Raw genomic sequence first — 20,433 nt, 5'->3', positions numbered from 1 at the left:
CGGGAGCGGGGTACAATGGCTTTTTACCCGCCTGAGTATGACATTCAGGTGGCCGGAGGGTTGCTATCTAGGATGTGTCTGTTTGCCACAAGGTAAGGCCTCTCTGACGTTAGAATAAGATTTAGTTCTTTCGTGGCAGGATTCTCAGTCGACAAGCCTATCACAGGTGTCTGTCTGATGTTGTGCTGTATCTGTTTGTAAAGAAAAATAGCCAGCCTCATGTTAAGTTTAAGCCCATTTCTCTAAATTGTCATGAAGATTATTATTTGAGTGCCTCGTGTAAGCCAGTGTACCACTACTATTTCTGGGAGGGGGGTGGGTTTTCAATCATTCTCTCTCCCACATATACTGTCGCTGTATTTTTTTTATGTGTCTATTTAGAGCGGCCTTTATGTATTTATTTCTATTGATTTTTTAGAGACAGAAGAACGGGGAGAACGAGAAATATCAATTTGTTATGCCACTTACTTATGAATTTATTGGTTGATTCTTGTGGGTGTCGTGACCAGGGATCAAACCCACAACCTTGGTGTAGCAGGATGACAGTTCTCACTAACTGAGCTACCCGGCCAGGGCTAGAACGCCTTTTAATCTCATTCAAATTAGCAATTGCTTTGTATTGTGTGCTCTGCGGATTTACTTCCCCATTTCCCTGGGGGATTTCTCACGGGGGGGGGGGGGGGGGGGGGGAAGGCTACTTACCTAAGTAGTAATAGTCAAGTTCTCTATTCTTGTTGCCAACATTTGCATAAAGAAATGAAACCCATGAATATATTCTCAGTTTTAAAGAAAAGGTACAGTCTTCTCGGGCAACTTCCAAGTTTACAGGAAAAGAAGTGTTGATTGCCATTGCTGGTCTTGCATTCTTTAACTTCGTTCTAATTAAAGGTCTAAATTCTTGGATTATCTTTTCCTTTTTCACAAAGTTCAGCTTTTATTCTGATCATCTTAAATCAACATTTTTGTTCGGAGTTATGCTAAGGATGCTTTTTGTTGAAAGGAACAGGTGGCGACAACAGTGGTGATAATGTTCTAGATCTCACGGTGACGTGGATATTTTATTATTATGGGCACTCAGTTTTATTATTATACGTTGTAAAGGGTGAAAAAGAAAATACAAACTCCTTATATTATAAAAGTCACACATAGAGAGAGGGATCACAGGGCTGGTTTTTCAAGTTTTATTTGGCATTCTTTCATTTGAAAGTAACAGAGAGCATTCTTCTGGATTTTATTATTTTCTCCCCAGCAGTGTCAGGTTAGGAGTGAGTGTTGGTGGAGGTTAAACGTCTTGTTGTAAGATTTAACGCGGGCGTATTGGCGGGTAAGGAGTCGGAGCAAGTTTTCAGCTTCTCCGCCTTACAGACCTTCGCTGTTCTTTTACTCAGGTTCCAGGATTACTTGAAATTTTTATTTTTCCATGAATAGTTCTTCTCCAGTATGATTTTTTTAAATAGAGATTCTTCTTTAGACCATTGTTTCAGAGTTTTGTCTAAAATTAATGCTTTCTGTTCTTTTCTCTGTTGTTGCCTCAAATTTTTTATTTGTGGCCTCTTCCTCTAAATGAGGAGAAAGAAAAACATAAGGAAAGAGAATTGGGTTTCTTTAGTGTTGGAGGCTCAGTGGTATTTATTTGTTTTGTTTAATGGAGCCGTGTTTGGGAGGAAAAATCACAACATAGATGTGAGCCTTTTGCCTCACACGAAAACCCTTTTGTTTTGGCAGCTATATAAAAATGAGTTAGCTTGATTTTGAAATATCTTGGTTGGTGTTTAGATTTCTTCAAACCCTCAAAGCACAGACTTCTGCAGGCTTACGCAGTAAGAAGGTGTGTTTGCAGCCCGTGGTGGGTTCCCTCAGCCCCGCAGCCCACCCAGTGGAGGGAAGAGCCGTGCACACCTTTTGGGGTGCCCTGCGGAGCCGCTCCCCGTTTGTTCAACAGGAGTCCCAAAGCAACTTTACCTTTAATAAGAAGGCAGCATTCAGGGGCACACACAATATTTCTAGTTTCTCTGCAACTCTCTGACCGACCCTTTCTGAGACCCAGGAGATTTATGGGTGTCTGCATGTGTCTGTGTGTGAAAGATGATAATCCGGCAAGGAAGTGATTTCTCCTGTCCAAGCTCTCGCGACATATTCAGTGGCTCAGAGAAATAGTAGAGAAGATATTCTAAAATCGTAATATCTGGAGAAATCAGCAGAAGCCAGTCCCCTCTTTCCTCCAACACAAAAAGCCTGGTTCCAGTCTGAGAGCTGAGAACACCAAGTTATTTATTGATGGCGTTGACGCTATTCCTTTACACTGTGCCGTTCTGTCGTAACGGAGTTTGAAAGTCAGTGAAAGACAAAGACAAATGCTGTTATGGATCAAAGACATTACAGCGCTGGTGTTAACTTCTGCCATGACTTATATGCCAGGGCTGACGTGTGGGAAGGAGAGCTGACTGTCCCTCTGCGTGTGGCAGAGTTGAGGGGAGGACGTTGAAAGGGGAATCGTGAGAAAGAGAACGTTTCAACATCATCGGCCTCTGGTCCTTCTCTTTCACGGTAATAGTTTGGTATGGTTGTCAATAAAGTTTAATCTTTAAATAATATTTCAGAACGGAGGATGGTAAGGAGGTAAATAGTGAAAGAATGTTGGGGCAGGTATGGAGGAATGGGGTAAAGTATCTTAATAGAAAAGTGTGTGTTTTGTGGGTTTTTTTTTTAGCTTTTATGCTGATTTTAGATGTCAGAGTCTTATGCTGTTAGGAGACTTCACTCTTCCTTGTGAGTCCATTGTCAAAGCCAAAAGTCCCCAGGGGCACATTATTGGGATGTGACCTTTAAAAAGAACTCTTTTCCAGAAAGGACTGTGTGTTGTTATGGGATTGTATTACCTAATGCATACTTCTCTACCCACTGAGCCACTTTTTAAAAATATATTTTTTATTGACTTCAGAGAGAACGGGAGAGGGAGAGATAGAAACATCAGTGATGAGAGAAAATCATTGGCCAGCTGCCTCCTGCATGCCCCACACTGGGGATCGAGCCCACAACGCAGGCATGTGGCTGCAATCAAACCCGGAACGCTTCAGTCCACAGGCCAAAGCTCTATCCCCTGAGCCAAACCTGCTAGGGCTGAGCCACTTTTTAAAGACACAGATGCATTATTGAAGTAATTGTAAAAGCCTTGAAATAGTTTGCTTGTTAGATTTTTCTGTGAATCTAAAAAGCCTGGGGTATAGCCACAGAAGCCATAGAAGCTAAGGTGAGGGGTGCTGTAAAGGATGAAAGGATTTCTCAAAACAATGTCTTTGCCAGCTCTGTGTTAGGGACAGTTACCACCTTTTTTTTTTTTGAAGGTGATAGGCTTTTTCAACTCTTTAAAAATTCTTTAGAGCTTTTCTGTTTCCCCTGAACCTGTAGAAAACATATCTCAGTGTGGGGTGGCTTTTATTCTGTAGTTCCTTCTGGATCTGTAAATGAAACATGTTATGAGTGTAGCTCAGTGTAATTTGACTTGCTCACAGTTTTCAATTGCTGTATATTATCATCATCAGTATTTAGGGCCTATCATTTTTCTCTAAACAGGAATGCCAAAAAAATCGTTGTTTAAATAAGAATCATCTATTCTTTTATACTAACAAAGATATAATTATAATCTTACCCAAATTACCTGTACAGTAATATTTAATTGTTGATATTGAGTTTGTTTCCCCTTTAAAGTGTGAAAGGGGCCATCTAAATATATAAAAGCCCAATATGCAAATTGTCCCCATGGGAGTTTGACCGGGAGACTGGTTGCTCGCTATGACATATGCTGACCACCAGGGGGCGGCATGGAACAAAGGAAGGCCCCAGCCAGCAGCTGGCAGCCAGGGAAGGGAGGTCCCAGCCGGCAGCCGGAAGGCCCCGATTGGCCAGGCCTAGGGACCCTACCCATGCACAAATTTTGTGCACCAGGCCTCCAATTTAGCAATGATTATCAAAAATTCAAGTTGATTTTACTTTGAGCCAGCAATTCCACTTCTAGGAGTTTCTGCAGATAAGTTAGCATAAATAGAAGACAGTGTATGGACATGGTTGTTTGTTGAAGCAGTATTTGCAATAGCAGAAGACTAGACATCAGAAAGCACCTACAAAAGGGGTGTGGTTAAGTGCACATGATAGATGCACATAGTAGATAGGGTGCCATGAGGCAGCTAACCGGAAAAAAAGATGTGAGGAAGCTCTGGAAGTACTGAGATAGAGAGTTCTACAGTATGTATTAAGTTCTTAAAAAACAAGGGTATTATACCACATTTTGTTGTGTTTTTTTTTTGTGAAAGGGGTGAAATAAAATTATACGTTCATATTTGCTTGAATTTGCATTAGAAAACATTGGAGAAGTTGCATAGGAAATTAGCCACAGTGGTTACCTATAGGGGACAGGAGAAATTGGGGGAAATGTTTAATGGCTTTTAAGTATGTGAATTAAATAAAATAAAAATTAAAAAAAAAAACACCAGAAGTAAATATGGGGAAAATACTAAGATATGATCAATTTTGGTGATCAGCACAAAGATGTTCTTTATATTAGCCTAAATACTATTTTTTAATGTATTTTATGGATTTCATACAGAGAGCAAGGGAGAGGTATAGAGAGTTAGAAATACTGATGAGAGAATACAACAATCAACTGCTTCCTGCACACCCCCTACTGGGGATGTGCCCTGCAACCAAGATACAAACCCTTGACTGGAATCGAACCTGGGACCCTTCAGTCTGCAGACCTACGCTCTGTCCAGTAAGCCAAACCGGTCAGGGATAACCTGAATATTTTTATATATTCCTGAAATATTTGATAATTTTTAAAATGGGATGAGGAAAAATAGGGGGGAAATAGTAGCAACACTTAAGAAGATCCTTAAGTAACAGAATTTACAGGATATATTGTATTTTCTTTCTTGTTTTCGTTTGAGGGAAGGGGTTAAACTAGAACCTTGTTAGGATGGACTTTGCCTTTTATGTCATTGTGCACTGAACCAACGATGGCTGGGCAGGCGGGTGTCAGGTGTGGGTTAGGACGTGCATTAGGAAATAGGACGTTTTACTTGGTAGTACTGATAGTTGTGTGCCTTTTGTATCCTTAGAAATTCGGCTCATGCCCAGCTGATAACTGGCATGGTTCAATAATAGTGCTCCCAGAAGAGCCCAAAGTCTCAGTGGATAGAGCGTCGGCCTGCGGACTGAAGGGTCCCTGGTTCGATTCCGGTCAGGGGCATGTACCTTGGTTGCGGGCACATCACTTTTGGGGGGTGTGCAGGAGGCAGCTGATCGATGTTTTTCTCTCATCGATGTTTCTAACTCTCTATCCCTCTCCCTTCCTCTCTGTAAAAAAATCAATAAAATATATATTTTTTTTAAATTAACTCTAGCTCTTAGAATTTTTTTATTTTCCAAGTCGTGGTTGTCACTGTCTCCATTTATGCAGAACATACTCACCCTTCAAGGCCATTGAATCCCACTCCCTACCGAGCCTTTCGGCTAACGGCAGACCCCATTCTTGATCACCAGCAGCACCAGCTTTTGGGTGTTTGTATCCTAAATGACTCTGTCACCTCCGTGGCCCAGGATGATCTGATGACTTGTCCCACCACCTGCTCTTCGCTCACGAGGCTTTGGCCACACTGTCCTGCTTCTTGCAAACCCCAACTTCACTCCCACCTGAAGGTTTTAGCATTCATTGTGCCTTCCGTGTTAAATTATCTGCCCATACATAACTCATTGTGTGGTTTGCGTCCTGGGCTCAAATGCACTCTCTCAAAGAGGCTGTCCCTAACCCAAAGCAGTACTCTTAATTACAATCCCACATTACCCGGTTTTATTTCCTTCCAAGCCTTTTTTTTTTTTTTTTTTTTTTTTTTTAATATATTTTTATTGATTTTTGTACAGAGAGGAAGGGAGAGAGATAGAGAGTTAGAAACATCGATGAGAGAGAGTCACCGATCAGCTGCCTCTTGCAGACCCCCTACTGGGGATATGCCTGCAACCAAGGTACATGCCCTTGACCGGAATCGAACCCGGGACCCTTCAGTCCCCAAGCCGACGCTCTATCCATTGAGCCAAACCAGTCTTGGCTCCTTCCAAGCCTTTTTACTGCATTAAAATATCCTGTTGCTTTACTTACATGCTTACTGCCCATCTTCCTACTCTGTCCACCCCATCTCCTTATAATGCTCATTGCTTAAAAGTTAAGAGCACATGGTTGCGGGCACGTCCCCAGTAGGGGGTGTGCAGGAGGCAGCTGATCGATGATTCTCTCTCGTCGATGTTTCTGACTCTCTATCCCTCTCTCTTCCACTCTGTGAAAAATCAATAAAATATATTTAAAAAAAAAAAAAAAGTTAAGAGCACAGCCTAAAGTGGTTTGGCTCTGTGGATAGAGCGTTGGCTTGCAGACTGAAGGATCCCAGGTTCGATTCTGGTCAAGGGCATGTACCTTGGTTGCGGGCACATCCCCAGTGGGAGGTGTACAGGAGGCAGCTGATCGATGTTTCTCTCTCATCGATGTTTCTAACTCTCCATCCCTCTCCCTTCCTCTCTGTAAAAAATCAATTATTTATATATATATATACTATATATATATATATATATATATATACACACACACACACACACACACACACACACAATATAAAAGTTAAAAGCACAGACTTAGGGAACCGGTGTCTGCATTTAAATACCAGCTCTGGTTCCCACTATTCTTGTGACTGGATCCGTTGCTTAATCTCTTATTTACCTAATTTTCTCATTAGCAGTCCTGTATCATGTAAAGATCAAGTGCTTGGTACTTAGTCGGCATGCAAATATTTTTTGAATGAATACTACTGATTCTGCTTAGTATTTTTGTGTGCGTGTCTGAGACTCCCCAACAAAATTAGGAACTCCTTGAGACCGTCTGTGACCTCCTAGAGCTCCAACAATAATTCATCACGTAGAGGGCACATAGTAGGTGGTCAGTGAATACCGCTTGAAATACTTGGACTGTATAATTGTAGATTTCTCAGAAATAGGCTTTGCATTCCTGAGTCCCTGCATGTTAGTACAAAAACCATTGAAGAAGGACATTGTGTCACTGGCTAGTTCCCGTTTCACCAGCCTACCCATCCCACGCAGTAAAGCTTCCTCGTCTGTGGCTGGGAATGCAACAAAAGGGCTTTGTTTGAATTACGCCCACACACAAAACTTAGTTTGCTCAAATTAAAAATTAAATTGTCTTCTGACTCATGATGTCGCGTACTTTTAAAAAATATTTCCTTATCTCCGTAAAGATCAAAGCGATCCCAAAATGTAAAAAGCATGCTGTGCTCTGTAGGAATGCTTATTAAATTATCCGCATCATTGAAAAAGTCAGTGAACAGCTGTTTGCATTTTTTGGGTATCTCAAGACACATGAAGTATATTTTTAAAGCGAGAGACTACTTGAAAAGTACTTTGCTTTTTAAAGACATATTAATGTACTTGGTCTCCCTACCAGAATGTAAATTCCTTAAGTTCATGCAAGTACATGTTTTTAATGTTGTCTGTCTTCTGTGCTGCTCCTGTAAGTTTGTTATTAAAATACATTAAACTATAAAAAAAATAAAGTTACAAAAGGAAATATAGTGAAAATTTTAAGTTTTCTTCCCCAGAGGCAGTCATTGATTCTAGTTACTCAAGTATTCTTACAGAAATATTCTTTTTAAAAAGTTGATTTGAGGGAGAGGAAGGGATAGAGAAGGAGGGAGGGAGAGAAGCATCTATATGTTCCACTTATTTATACATTCATTGGTTGATTCTGGTATATGCCCCAACCAGGAATTGAACCCACAATCTTGGCATGTCAGGATGATGCCCTAACTAGCTGAGCTACCGGCCAGAGCCCAGAAATATTCTTTACATTAATAAACATGTAGGTGATTATGTATGTTTTCCCCCACATACTTCAGAGTACTGAACACAAGTTCTGTACCTTACTGTTGTCATTTAGCTATACATTTTAGAGATATCGCCATATCAATATGTATAGAGCTATCCCATTTTTTTAATAGTCACCTAAATATCCCATTATATGGATGTACTACACTGATTTAACTATCTGCAACTGATGAACATTTAGGTTGCCAAACTGCTCTTTATTCAGTACCCATTTATACTGCCCCTAGCATAGCAGGAGCGTTGAGCTATATTTAGATCATCTTTTTCATTATTTCTTTCATTTCATCACTTAACTGTACATTTGGAAGAGTCTTATAAAACAAAGATTTATCTCTGAAGCCTTTTCTCAACATATGTTCTGTGGCCAAAAGAAAGGGTGTTGTTTTTTGTTTTATTGGGGTGTGTGTGTTTTTTTGTTTTGTTTTGTTTTAGGACTTTTTGAATAGTTTCAAAATCACTATTCTTAATGTATTAATAAACCTGTGATAAAACCCAATACACCCCACCCCATCTCACTCCAAGGCAAACAGTTACCAGCTTCCCAAGTTGGTTTCCTGTCTTGGCATTGCACATCTTGGGCACCTGTTTTATCTTTAGTAGGCTTTATTTCTTTATGATTTATAATTTTCTATAGGAACTGCTCCATTTGTTCTTCCTACCATTTGTTTTCTCTCTTCGCGGCTTCATCGTGAGAATAGAGGACATTGGCTGTGAAGTCCCTTCCAGTGTCCCCCCTTTCGTGCTATGAGCGTCAGGGTCTTACCTGCTCCTCGCTTCTCATCTCAGTGGGACTGGCTTACGTCCCACAGATTATACCCTCTGCCTCCACCTGTGTGCCAGCCCTTCCTCTTTCCTCCTCATGAGCCTTAAGGAGTACCATCCTCTCTTTATCCTGTACCTTGTGCACACGTGTTCACTCTGTCTCATAAACTTGCTCATACGTCTCTCATTGTTTATAACCAAACATCTAGGACAAAACCTTTTCACTCCCCGGCCCCCTCTAGTCTCCTGGTTACCACCGTCTTTCCTTCAGAACCAGCCGTGTTTGTTAAAGGGCTTTGCCGTCTCCGCCTTCTCTTTCATTCACTTCGTAGCCCACATCAGTCTCTGCCCGTCATTCCAATGCAGAGGCTCACTGGTTGTCAAATCCAGTGGGCCTGCTTGTACCTCGTCGGACTCACCTCTCCGCAGCAGCCGGAGGTGTTGACAATTCCTCCTCCTTGTTCTCCCCGCTGGGAGTCTGTGAAACTCCCATATAACTCTTCTAGTTTACCTCCTACTCCTCTGGATATTCCTTTTGGGAATTTTGCCCATTCCCCTTCCCCTAAATCAGGAGTCCTCAAACTTTTTAAAGTGGGGGCCAGATCACGGTCCCTCAGAGAGCTGGAGGGCCGGACTATATGAACTACTAATTCCTACTGTAACACCTCGGCTGCGCTCACTGCCCAAAAAACATGGTGGGAGAGAATTCAAGATGGCTGCTCGGGTAGGCAACTAGCCGCAGCCGCACACAACAATTTTAATAAAATACAACTAAAATATAAAATGGACATTACCCAGAACTACAGGAAAGTCGACTGACTGGAAATCCTACAACAAGAAGCAAGAAGAAAACCAGAAGGAAGAGCGGAGGAGCTGTAAAAACCTAAGGTACGGAGACACGCGGCGCGCGGAGAGGACGGAGCCGAAGAGGAGGGAGGCGAGTGCCTGGCGGGCGTTCCCTAGCGGAAAGGAGATAAACACTCCGACTGTGCTGGGCCCCCAACTGCTCTGAACCCCCGTTCTGGGCCAGACCCCGGGGACTCAGGCTCAGCCATAGGGAGCTGGGCTGTAAGTCGGGACCCCGGGGTAGCGGAGAAAGGAGGTCCTGGAGGCGCGCACACTGCCCCCAGAGAAGGGACGGTCGGCTGTGCCGTGGGATTGCCCTGACGGGAAGGAGACTGGGGCTCCAGACTGCTGTGAACGCCACCTCCAACTCCACTTCCAACTGAACTGAACCCCAATACCGGGCTCATTGTGGGAGAGCATAGACTGTTTGGCAGCAGGCGAAAATCGAGGGCACCTCTCAGAGGCGCCGGCAGGGAGCACTGAAGGACCCGCATAGGGCGGGGCTGACGGAAGCCAAAGCTGCAGGCTCCACCCTGAAACCCCGTCCCATCTGTAACTGCGAAATGCGACAACAAAATAGATCACAAACGAAAGAAATGGAGGACAAAAAGCGTCTGGATATAGAGTTCAAATCTACGCTTATAAGGTTTTTCAAGAATTTCCTAGAAAAGATGGATAAGGCCTATGAGGATATGAAAAGAGATCAACAAGAACTAATAAGGGATCAACAAGAAATAAAGAATACATTGTCTGAAATAAAAAATATTCTACAGAGTCCTAAAAACAGAAGGGAAGATCGCAAGAATCAAGTCAAAGATTTGGAACATAAAGAGCCAGAAGACACTCCTCCACAGAAGCTAGAAGGCAAGAGAATCCAGAAAATTGAAGATAATGTAAGTAACCTCTGGGACAACTTCAAGCGAACCAACATCAGAATTATGGGGGTTCCAGAAGATGAGAGAGAGCAAGATATCGAAAACATACTGAAAGAAATAGTGACAGAAAACTTCCCCCACCTGGGGAAAGAATTTGACTTACAAGTCCAGGAAGCGCACAGAACTCCAAACAAAAGGAATCCAAAGAGGACCACACCGAGACACATCATTATTAAAATTCCAAGAGCAAAAGATAAAGAGAGAATATTAAAAGAAGCAAGAGCAAAGAAGGTAGTAACTTATAAAGGAGCACCTATACGATTGTCAGCTGACTTCTCAACAGAAACCATGCAGGCCAGAAGGGAATGGCAAGAAATATTCAAGGTGATGAATAGCAAGAACCTACAGCCAAAAATAATCTACCCAGCAAAGCTATCACTCAGAATCAAAGGCCAGATAAAGAGCTTCACTAATAAAAAAAAGCTAAAGGAGTTCATCACCACCAAACCAGAATTATATGAATTGCTGAAGGGGGTTCTTTCAGAAGAGAAAGTAAACAAAGATAAAAATTATGAACAACAAATACGTAATTATCAACAAGTGAATCTAAAAACCAAGGAAATTAAAAAAATCTGATGAACAATATTAACTGTTGAATATAATAGAATCAGAGGTATGGAAGGGGAGTGAACTGACGATTCTTGGGGAAAAGGGGAGAGGGGGGCGTGGGAAGAGACTGAACATAAACTGTGCACCTATGGATGAGGACAATGGGGAGAGGGGAAAGGGCAGAGGGTGGGGTGGGAACCTGGTGGAGGAGAGCAATGGTGGGGGAGGGGGGGAAGGAACATTTGTAATAATATGAAAAAATAAAAACTTATTAAAAAAAAAAAAAAAAAAAAAACATGGTGGGCCGGATCAGACTCCTCTGCGGGCCGCATGTGGCCCGCGGGCCGTAGTTTGAAGACCCCTACCCTAAATTGTGATAGTTCTCAGAGACCCATCCTTAATCTACTTCCTTTGTCTCCCTATGCATTCTCCCCAAGCAGCTTATCTTTTCTCAAAGACCTTGTGTTTTGTGACTCCTCAGTTTCTATCTGCAGCTCAGACCTCAGTCCTCAAGACCCTGCTGCGTACTGGGCACCTCCACTGACCATCGCGAAGGCACTGACATTCGCATGCCCCAGAGGGAGCTGGCCAATATCCCCTCTCTTTCCTCCTCCCTCTCTCTACACCCTCCCCTACCCCCATCATAGCTCTTTATCTAGGTTAATAATACTCTCATTCTAGAAGCATAAAGACCATCCTTCCTCCTTGACTACACTCTCTTCTACACCACCCACACCCATGTGGTGACTAGGCTGGGTGGGCATTTTGCCTCCTCAGTGGCTTTGAGATTTGTTATCTCTTCAAGTTCATTGCCTTGGTGCCCAGCCCTCATTATCTCACCCTGGCCAATGCTATCGGTGACTTCCATTTCCGGGGAACACTGTCCAAACCCTCTAAAGTAGAGGTGGGGATGCCGAAACCGGTTTGGCTCAGTGGATAAAGCGTCGGTCTGTGGATTGAAAGGTCCCAGGTTCGCTTCCGGTCAAGGGCATGTACTTTGGCTGTGGGCACATCCCCAGTGGGGGGTGTGCAGGAGGCAGCTGGTCGATGTTTCTCTCTCATCAATGTTTCTAGGTCTCTATCCCTCTCCCTTCCTCTCTGTAAAAAAAATCAATAAAATATATTTTTTAAAAAATAAAAATAAAGAAAGAGTGGGGAATGTCTGGCCCTTGGGCTGTATTAAGGCCCTCAAAATCATTTGGTCTGGCCCTGCCCAGGCATTAGGGGTGAGTTAATTAAATGTATGACTAAACAAAGCAGGTAATTTTAAGTTGGTAACTTTGTATGGCCCTCGAATGATGTTATTAATATCCAAAAGGCCCTTGGCAGAAAATAGGTTCCTCATGCCTGCCCTAGAGGCATGGTAAGGTCTGCCCCCTCCTACACCTTCTCCTGCTGCTCGCTCTTCCCCTTAGTCATCATCGCTGCTTCTGCGTGTACTGTGTGCCTGCACATTTCTATGCATTTGTCATGCCACTTCTTCTACCTGGATGTGTCTCTCCCCCCTCCTCCCCTCCTATCCTCACCTTCCACCTGGAGAAATCTTGTGATTCAGTTAAAAGTGAGGCTTTCTGACCTAACCCCACAGTGTTAGCACCACCCGCTCTGTGTTCCCTGAGCATCTTGCTCAGGTCTCTAGTACAGCCGTTTACTTGGTTATTGCTTCTGTTATCCTGTGAATTGTTTGGGTCTGCTGGTACTTTATTGTTCCTCGTATCTCCCGTACCAGTATAGTGGCTGACATATGGAAAATCTACATGTCGTACAGATGTCCCGGGGACGAGTGCAAAGGAGACAGAGGTGAAGTCTGGGTAGCTTACATGGGAAAGAAAGCCTCACTGTTGTCTTCCAAGCACCTAGCCGAGGTGGAACGGCTCCGCCCGCCTTCACCGAGCCCTGCACGGCTCTCTCCACCTAAACCGCAGGCTGGTTTAGGGCTTCCCGCAACGCGCCTGGCCCTTCCCGGAGGAGGAGCAACAACTGACAACAGAGTCTGGCCGCCTCTTCGCTTCTCTCCTTGGAGGTTAGACCGGAGGGCTCCTGGGGAACGGCTGGCGCTCAGCACCCATTACCTCACCCTCCATCTCCACGCGGGAGAGGGACCTTCCTTCTGCGCAGCTTGTGGGATGTGTCAGGGCCTGTCCGTTTCCCCGGGGAGGGAAGAGCTGCTCGGCCCCGACCTGGAGCCGTGCACGGACCTGCCGTTGGGGGATGAGGCTGAAGGGCCTCCTCTGTGTTGTCAGGTGCGAGGCTGGTCACTCCTCACCCGCGTCCGGCAGCTCCTCGAGGCCAGTTCCTGGTCGCAGGACTAGCCGCCTGCTCCGGAGAGGGTCCTGCCGACCACGGGCAGGAAGGTGGCCGTCCGTCCTTTCTCCTCTGTCTTTTGGACCCTTTGGACCCAGTGCCTCCTGAAAAAGAGACACCGTTTTTTCGATATGTCCTGGTTTTTCCTGTGTAATTAGTCATATGCATTGAGCACGTAGTCATTTGGAAATGGGTTTGAGCTCGGGCTCTGGGACTTGGGCTCTGTGATGAGAGAACAGGAGCACCAAGAGGGAGTTCACACGCTGGCTGGAACTGGAAGGTAACGCAGGAATCTAAGTCAGTGAGGAGCTGGGGCTCAGGGGAGGTGGCCGGCTTCGAGAAACCGGGTGAAGACCTAGTTTCCCAGGAGCGGGCATCCGAGGGCTCACGGCAAGAATGCCGAACTGCTAAGACACGGAGCCCTTCACCCAGAGCTCCCCGTCTCCCTAGGAGAACGGGACCCATTCACCTCCGGGCGGTGCTGACGCTGTGGTCTGGGTTACCTGGGCCCTGCTATGAGGGTTAGTTATGGGGCAAGGAGACAGGAAAATTGTAACGTATTGGCTTTCGTTGTTGGTCTCTTGGTTTTGCATCCTATGTCCTCTCTTTAGCTCGGCTGTGCCGCTACTTCCTTCAGGTTCTTCCCTGGTTTCCGGGTGAGCAGGGTCTGTTCCCTCTTGGCCTGCGGTTACCTCCCGACTGGATGTGACAGCCACTGCCCGGCAGCTCCCTGCCTCGCAAGCATGGCCAGGGCCCATCAGGCTGTGAGCACAGGGAGTCTTAGGCCAGCCTCTGCCATAGGTAGTTACACATAGTCAGTTATTCCTGATCTTACTGGGGGCTCAGAGCTGGCTGATTCACCTCCATCCATAGTCCCTGCCCATTCCCCTCTCCTCTACTCACTCAGCTTCTTTCTCCCCTTCCTGTCCTACATTGTAGATCTCTCTGAGTGACTTCTCTCCCACTGACTTGTTTCCCTAGCCGCACTAGTCTTTATCAGCTCAATCATAATGAATGACAGAGGATAATTATGTTCAACATTTATGGAGCTCTTACTATAGGTCAAGTACGTTATTTCATTTTTAATCTCACCAAAAAAACACTATAAATAGATTGTTATAATCTGACGTTTACTGATAAGTAAACTCAGAGTGGTTAAGACTATAGGCTCTTTCAGTTCAATAAATATTTAGTAACTGCTGAAAATCTTATGTGTCTGTATCCCTTATGTCACACAAAATAAGTTTCCTATCACCAAAACCTTTCTTCAGAGAGTTGAGATATATGTATTTTTTTAAATCATTATCTCTCTTGGCAAGTCCTTCAGTGTCTTTCTTATACATTATTAAAACAGGGTTAACTCAGCCTCTTCGCTTAATGTCTTCTTTTTTTATAGGAACAAAGGCTTCTGGTGGAGAAGTGACTTTCTCAGGGTCATGTGGCAGGCTAATGGGAAATGCATGGTGAGCCCTGACCCGTTTGGCTCTGTGGATAGAGTGTCAGCCTGGGACTCAAGGGTCCCAGGTTCAATTCCATGTACTTGGTTGCGGGCACATCCCCAGTAGGGGGTGTGCAGGAGGCAGCTGATCGATGTATCATCGATGTTTCTGACTCTCTATCCTTCTCTCTTCCTCTCTGTAAAAAATCAATAAAATATATTTTTTTCAAAAGAAAGAAATGCAGGATGAGCACCCACGTCTCCTAGCACTGGGCTGGTATTATTCTGATGTACTTAGCACGTGAAGTCTTACTGGCTTCAGCGGAATGATTTCTCATTTGAATTACAAAAGTCAGTTTATTTTTTCATAGAAAAGTCATCTGTGGACATGCAGCTTTATCTGCAACACATCAAAGTGGATTCCTGGATCTCCAAAGTGTGTCTAAACTGCAGAAAAATTCCCCTCCCGTCTTATCTGTCAGAACTGCTCAGCGTGAAATAAATAAAATATATTTATTTATATGCCTGGTTGCTCACCTCGCTTTTCTGCCAGAAATAAATCACAGCCCCTCTCCGGCCTCTGGCCTTCTATAGTAGTGCAGTCCTTCGTCCAAGTCCGATCTTCAGTCTCGCAGTCCGAGGGACACCCACTCTTTCCCACTGGCTTCGTCCAGTCTTCGTTAGAAGGACGGGATGTTTATAAGTTGAAGTCACTGACTTTCCAACATGAGAGGCTGTTTTGGAGAGCGTCTTGCTGTTTATTCTGCTTACGTAACTTGGAGCAGCGTTGCCACCAAGGGTAGCCGCTGGTTTTATGTAGTTCTTACTAAGGAATTAAAATAATAGCATTTATCCGGCCTCGGGCTGTATGACGGAGGCCTTCGGAGTCCCCAGGAAGCGCTGTCCTTGGGAGCGGTGAAAGAATTACTCCTCCTGTCTTTACGTATTGATAAGCCGAGGCCAAGAAAGACCAAAGCAGCTTTGTGTGCTTTAAATTAACATAGCATAAAAAGTTAGCATGTCTGCAATCTAGGGGAAGCTGATGTGGGAATTCTTCCTCCCTCAGCTTTATTGAGATACAGTTGATACACTGTGCAGGTTTAAGATAGATGTACAGCGTGTTGATTCAGTACATTTGTAAATTGCAAAAAGTGATGGCCTCCAAAGGGTTACCTGCCACCTCCATCCCACCAGGTGGTTACCATTTCTTTACTGTGGTGAGAACATTTAAGATCTCTCTTAGCAACTTTCAAGTACTTGATGCAATGGTATTAGTTATAATCACTTTGCTGTACATTCATCCCCAGAACTTGTTAACCTTTAAAAAAAAAAAATTCAGTATTTTTACCTCTTAATATATATATTTTATTGATTTTTTTTACAGAGAGGAAGAGTTAGAAACATCGATGAGAGAGAAACATCAATCAGCTGCCTCCTGCCCACCCCCCACTGGGGATGTGCCCACAACCAAGGCTCATACCCCCGACCGGAATCGAACCTGGGACCTTTCAGTCCACAGGCTGACGCTCTGTCCACTGAGCCAAACCATTTTTGGCAAGATTCTGTATATTTAGAGAGAAAGGAAAGGAGAGGGGAAGAGAGACATCCATTGGCCCCTACCAGGGATCAAGCTCACAATCTGGGCAGGTGCCCTGGTCTGGAATTGAACTGGCAACCTTCTGGTGCACGGGATGATACCCAGCCAACTGAGCGACACTGGCCTGGGCAGAATTTGTTAATCTTTTAACTTGAAATATATACCCTTTGACCAAAATTCTCCCCTACTCCCCCAACACCTAACCACACTCTGAGACTGACTTTTTTAGGTTTCCCATATACTAAGTGGTATCATACAGTATTTGTCTTTCTCTGGTTTATTGCACTGGGCATACTGCCCTCCAGTTCCATTCAACTTGTTGCAATTGGCAGGATTTTCTTCTTTCTCATGGCTGGTTAGTAATCCATTGCATATATGTAGTACCACTTTTTTTAATATAGCACACTTATAAAATCCATTCAATTATTGATGGATACTTAGGTTTGTTTCCATGTCTTGGTTATCATGAATAATGCTGCAATGAACATGTGAGTGCAGCTATCTCTATGAGATCCTGGCTTTAATTTCTTTGGATCCATACCCAGAAGTGGGTTGCTAGGTAGTTATAACTTGAATATTTGAAGAGCCTCTATTCTCCCTCCTGCTGTTCTAATTGCATTCTTTCCAACAGTGCACTAGGGTTTACGTGGGAATTCTTCGTACTAGGTTTACTACAGTTTTATATTAGTTTGAAATTTGGTCAAAATGAAAATTAAAGTATTAAAAAGCAGAGACTAGCAATGGTAAGATAAATAAGCAGCAAAATCTACTTTCTGTGTTTATTTGATTTTTTTTTTAATCTCTGAGGAAAAGGAGACAGCATTCTTTTTTCAAATGCATAAACCACATTGGTGACAAGATCGGCTGAGAATGCTGCTGATGTTGGGGTCCCTTTCCTCGTCTCCCCAGGCGCAGCGAACCTGCGGGCCGACCACACTCGTGGCATTCAACAAAAATCGAGGAGAACCAACCCAGTGCCAGCATGATGCAAATATCTCAGGGCACGATTGGCACTCCTTGGCCCCAGAGCTACCATTCCAGGTAAGTGGCCGGAGCTGAGACCCAGGGGTTTCTGTCCTTCAAATGTCCTGCTCCCCGAAAGAACATTTTTTTTTTCTGCTTTGAGAACACTTTCCCTTATTTACCCTGAGTAGGATATCCATGTACCCAGTACCTTCCTCATCCTCTTAAAATTCCTAACCTGGGTATCACTCATCTTGAGCTCCTTGGCCAGGGTGGTGTGAAGCAAGGACAGCATTATTTTGAACTCTGGCTAGCTATCGGAGATATTTATTGGGTCTGTTGTTTCTCATACATTTCTCAGTTACACTAGAAATACATACTTCTTCCCTCAATGCTTCATGTCCTTTCTGTGAAGAGAGGATTCCCCTGCATTTTTGCAGACCAGGAACCCACACAGACTGGAATTCATCTTCCGATCTCAGGGAGTCAGGCTCTGGTGCTTGACCCCTCTTTGGGAGGGCTGGGTAAGGGTAGCAGTAGGGAGATTGGAGGGTAACCCTGGTGGGATTCATTCTCTGAGCCATCTGTGCTCAGAGAACAGAGCCCCACCCCCACAGTGGTTTTGCACGTTGGGCAGCCAGGGTTGAAGGCCTGTAGAAGGTTAGGTGCTTGGGGCTAAAAGGGTGGCGGAGGGACAGCATAATGGTAAGGCACTGGGTATGTCACGTCAGACACAGGCTTAAATCTCAACTTCACCTCCTACTGCACGAGCATGAGCAAATCGTGTAACCTCTCTGATCTTGGTTTCCTCGTTGGTAAAATGAAATGAAATGAATCTCTCAATGGACCACAGTGAAGGTTAAACAAAATAACATGTAAAGCATTTAGTGTAGTTCCTGATGACCAGTAGTTATAATAATTAGGCTGAAGACCTATCAGAGGCACAGTGAAACCTGGTAGTGAACTTCAAAGTTAAGGGCATCACCCAGCACACACTTATAAAATGCAAGTGTGCATTCACAGATTGCCCTGAACAGTGGGCTCTTGGGAGCCTCCTAACCCCTAACTTTAAGAGGCCCCCAAATCTGAAATCACACTACAACCTGAACAACATGCCGGCCCCAAGGCAGAGAGAAGACTGCTGCATCGGGTGCTCAGAACATCTGCTAAACGTGACTGTGGAGCTCCGAGAGGCCTCCGGAGGAGGGTGGAGTTGGCATCAGAAGTGCAATATTCTAAAGGCTGCGCTTCTCCATCTGTTTCCTCCTCCCCATCCCACCCTCCGGAGGGGTTTAGGCAGGTGGATCTGCCCTTGCTTCCCCTGACACTTGATTGTCAACCCAAAAGCACTGTGTGGGGTACAAAGGGAGAAAGGAAAACTCAGATTACCCACAGTGTGACGGGCTTGTGGATTCTCTTCTAACCCAGCACCGATCGCCCATGATTCCTGTCACTGCATGACTTGGGCTTGCAGCTCTGGCAGAGGCTTCACCCCAACCCAAAGCTCTGCCCAGAGGGTCCCACAGGGGCAGCTGTCCTGGAGAAGCGCCCCAAGTGCCTTTCTGAGAAGCACAGTGGCATCTAGTGGTCTCGTGTGCTGCATCAGCTTGCCGGCGTCCCTCTGACAGCCTTCCTTTAGTTCCAGAAACCCAATCGCAGTCCTAAGTGTATGAATCTGTTTCTCATTAAGTAGCAGGAGAATGAGGGGGCTCAAGGAAGGGGGAGAAGCAGGCGTAAGGAGAGAAGGAGGGAGAAATACAAAGAGATGGAAGACTTCACTGTCTGCAAACTGGCCTGGATTTCACTGAAATTGTGTTTCTGCTGCTCTCTGTCAGACCTTTGTCGCTGTCTTCTTGCTGTCCTACAGAAATCTCACGCAGTGGTCCCACACTATTAAAGTACTTTAGAAGAGGCCTTGAAAAGTCCAGCCCAGCTGGCGTGGCTCACTTGGTTGAGCGTGTCCCATACAGGAGGTCACAGGTTCGATTCCCAATCAGGGCACGTGCCCAGGTTGAAAGCTTGATCCCCAGTACAGGAGGCAGCCAATTGATATTTCTGTCTGATCAATGTTTCTATCTCTTCCTCTCCCTGAAATCAATGAAAACATTTTAAACAAGTCTCTCAGTCCAGTCCCCTCACAAGGGGATAAAATAACAGTGTCAAAATACTCCAGTATCCATTGATTTGTTCATTCAAGCAAATACATACTGAGTACCCACTCTGTTTCAGATGAACGAGACATAAAAAGCTATAATACTTATTTGTTGCCCAAGATGTGTTCCATGGAATAGTAACTCATTACATGCCCCTTGGAAAAGTTTCTAGGGTCAAATAAGTTTAGAAAACACTGCTTAGTGTATTTTCCTTTCAGAACATTCCAAGAACAATAGTTTATTGGAGACTCAGAAGCCTTTGCAGTAAATAAAATTGTTTAACTTATTTAGCCCAGTATTTTCAAAAACATGTTTGATCAGCTAAGGAATTAATCTTCGGTAAACACACTGTAGGAGGTCTTTTCATACACTTGTTTTGTGCTTTTTGCTATGTTTTAAGTACCTAGAAAATATTTTTTTTTAGTACACAAAATAGAGAATGCAACATGTCCCGTTTGGTTAGTGCTATGAAGAAAATGAAGCAGAGTTACGGGGGCGAGGGGAGATGTGCTCGTTAGATAGTGAGTTCCAGGTGTTCTCTGATGCAGAGACGAAGGAAGGAGTGAGCCAGGTAGGAGCATTTTATGTGGTGGGGACGGGGAGTACAAAGGCTGCTGAGACCTGAGATGGGATATATTTCATGGATTTGAGTTAGTAAGGAAGCCATGCTGCTGGAGTGCCGTGAGCAAGAAGGAAGGAGAGCAGTAGAAAATGAGGTTGGAAAAGTAGCCAGGCCACAGTAAGAACTTTGACACATTCATCTTCAGGGTAAGGCTATTATCTCTGTTAGGACTGAAGACCTTCACTCCAGGTTCTTCTGACCCACTATTAGGAGTGCCGCCTTGGCCCGGCTGGATGGCTCAGTGGTTGAGCGTTATCCCGTGAACCTAAAGGCCCCCGGTTGGATTCCCGGTCAGGGCACTAGCTCAGGCTGCAGGTTTGACC

At 44.5% G+C, this 20,433-nt stretch overlaps 1 protein-coding gene across 5 annotated transcripts in view; it reads left to right on the top strand.

Moving 5' to 3' along the window:
* The window catches only part of SHROOM3 (shroom family member 3), a 279,696-nt gene that overhangs the window by 221,721 nt on the left and 37,542 nt on the right, over positions 1-20,433 (top strand). For all 5 annotated transcript variants that reach the window (XM_084880504.1, XM_084880505.1, XM_084880503.1 and 2 more), the window contains one exon: positions 17,282-17,413. In XM_084880504.1, coding sequence (XP_084736630.1) covers positions 17,282-17,413 — 132 coding nt within the window. The remainder of the gene's footprint in view (positions 1-17,281; positions 17,414-20,433) is intronic.

Source organism: Pipistrellus hanaki (genome assembly GCF_964339955.1).
Source record: "Pipistrellus hanaki genome assembly, chromosome: 1".
NCBI classification, from domain to species: domain Eukaryota; kingdom Metazoa; phylum Chordata; class Mammalia; order Chiroptera; family Vespertilionidae; genus Pipistrellus; species Pipistrellus hanaki.
The sequence above is the reverse complement of the archived record's forward strand: the minus strand, read 5'-3'. Positions and strand labels throughout refer to the sequence as shown.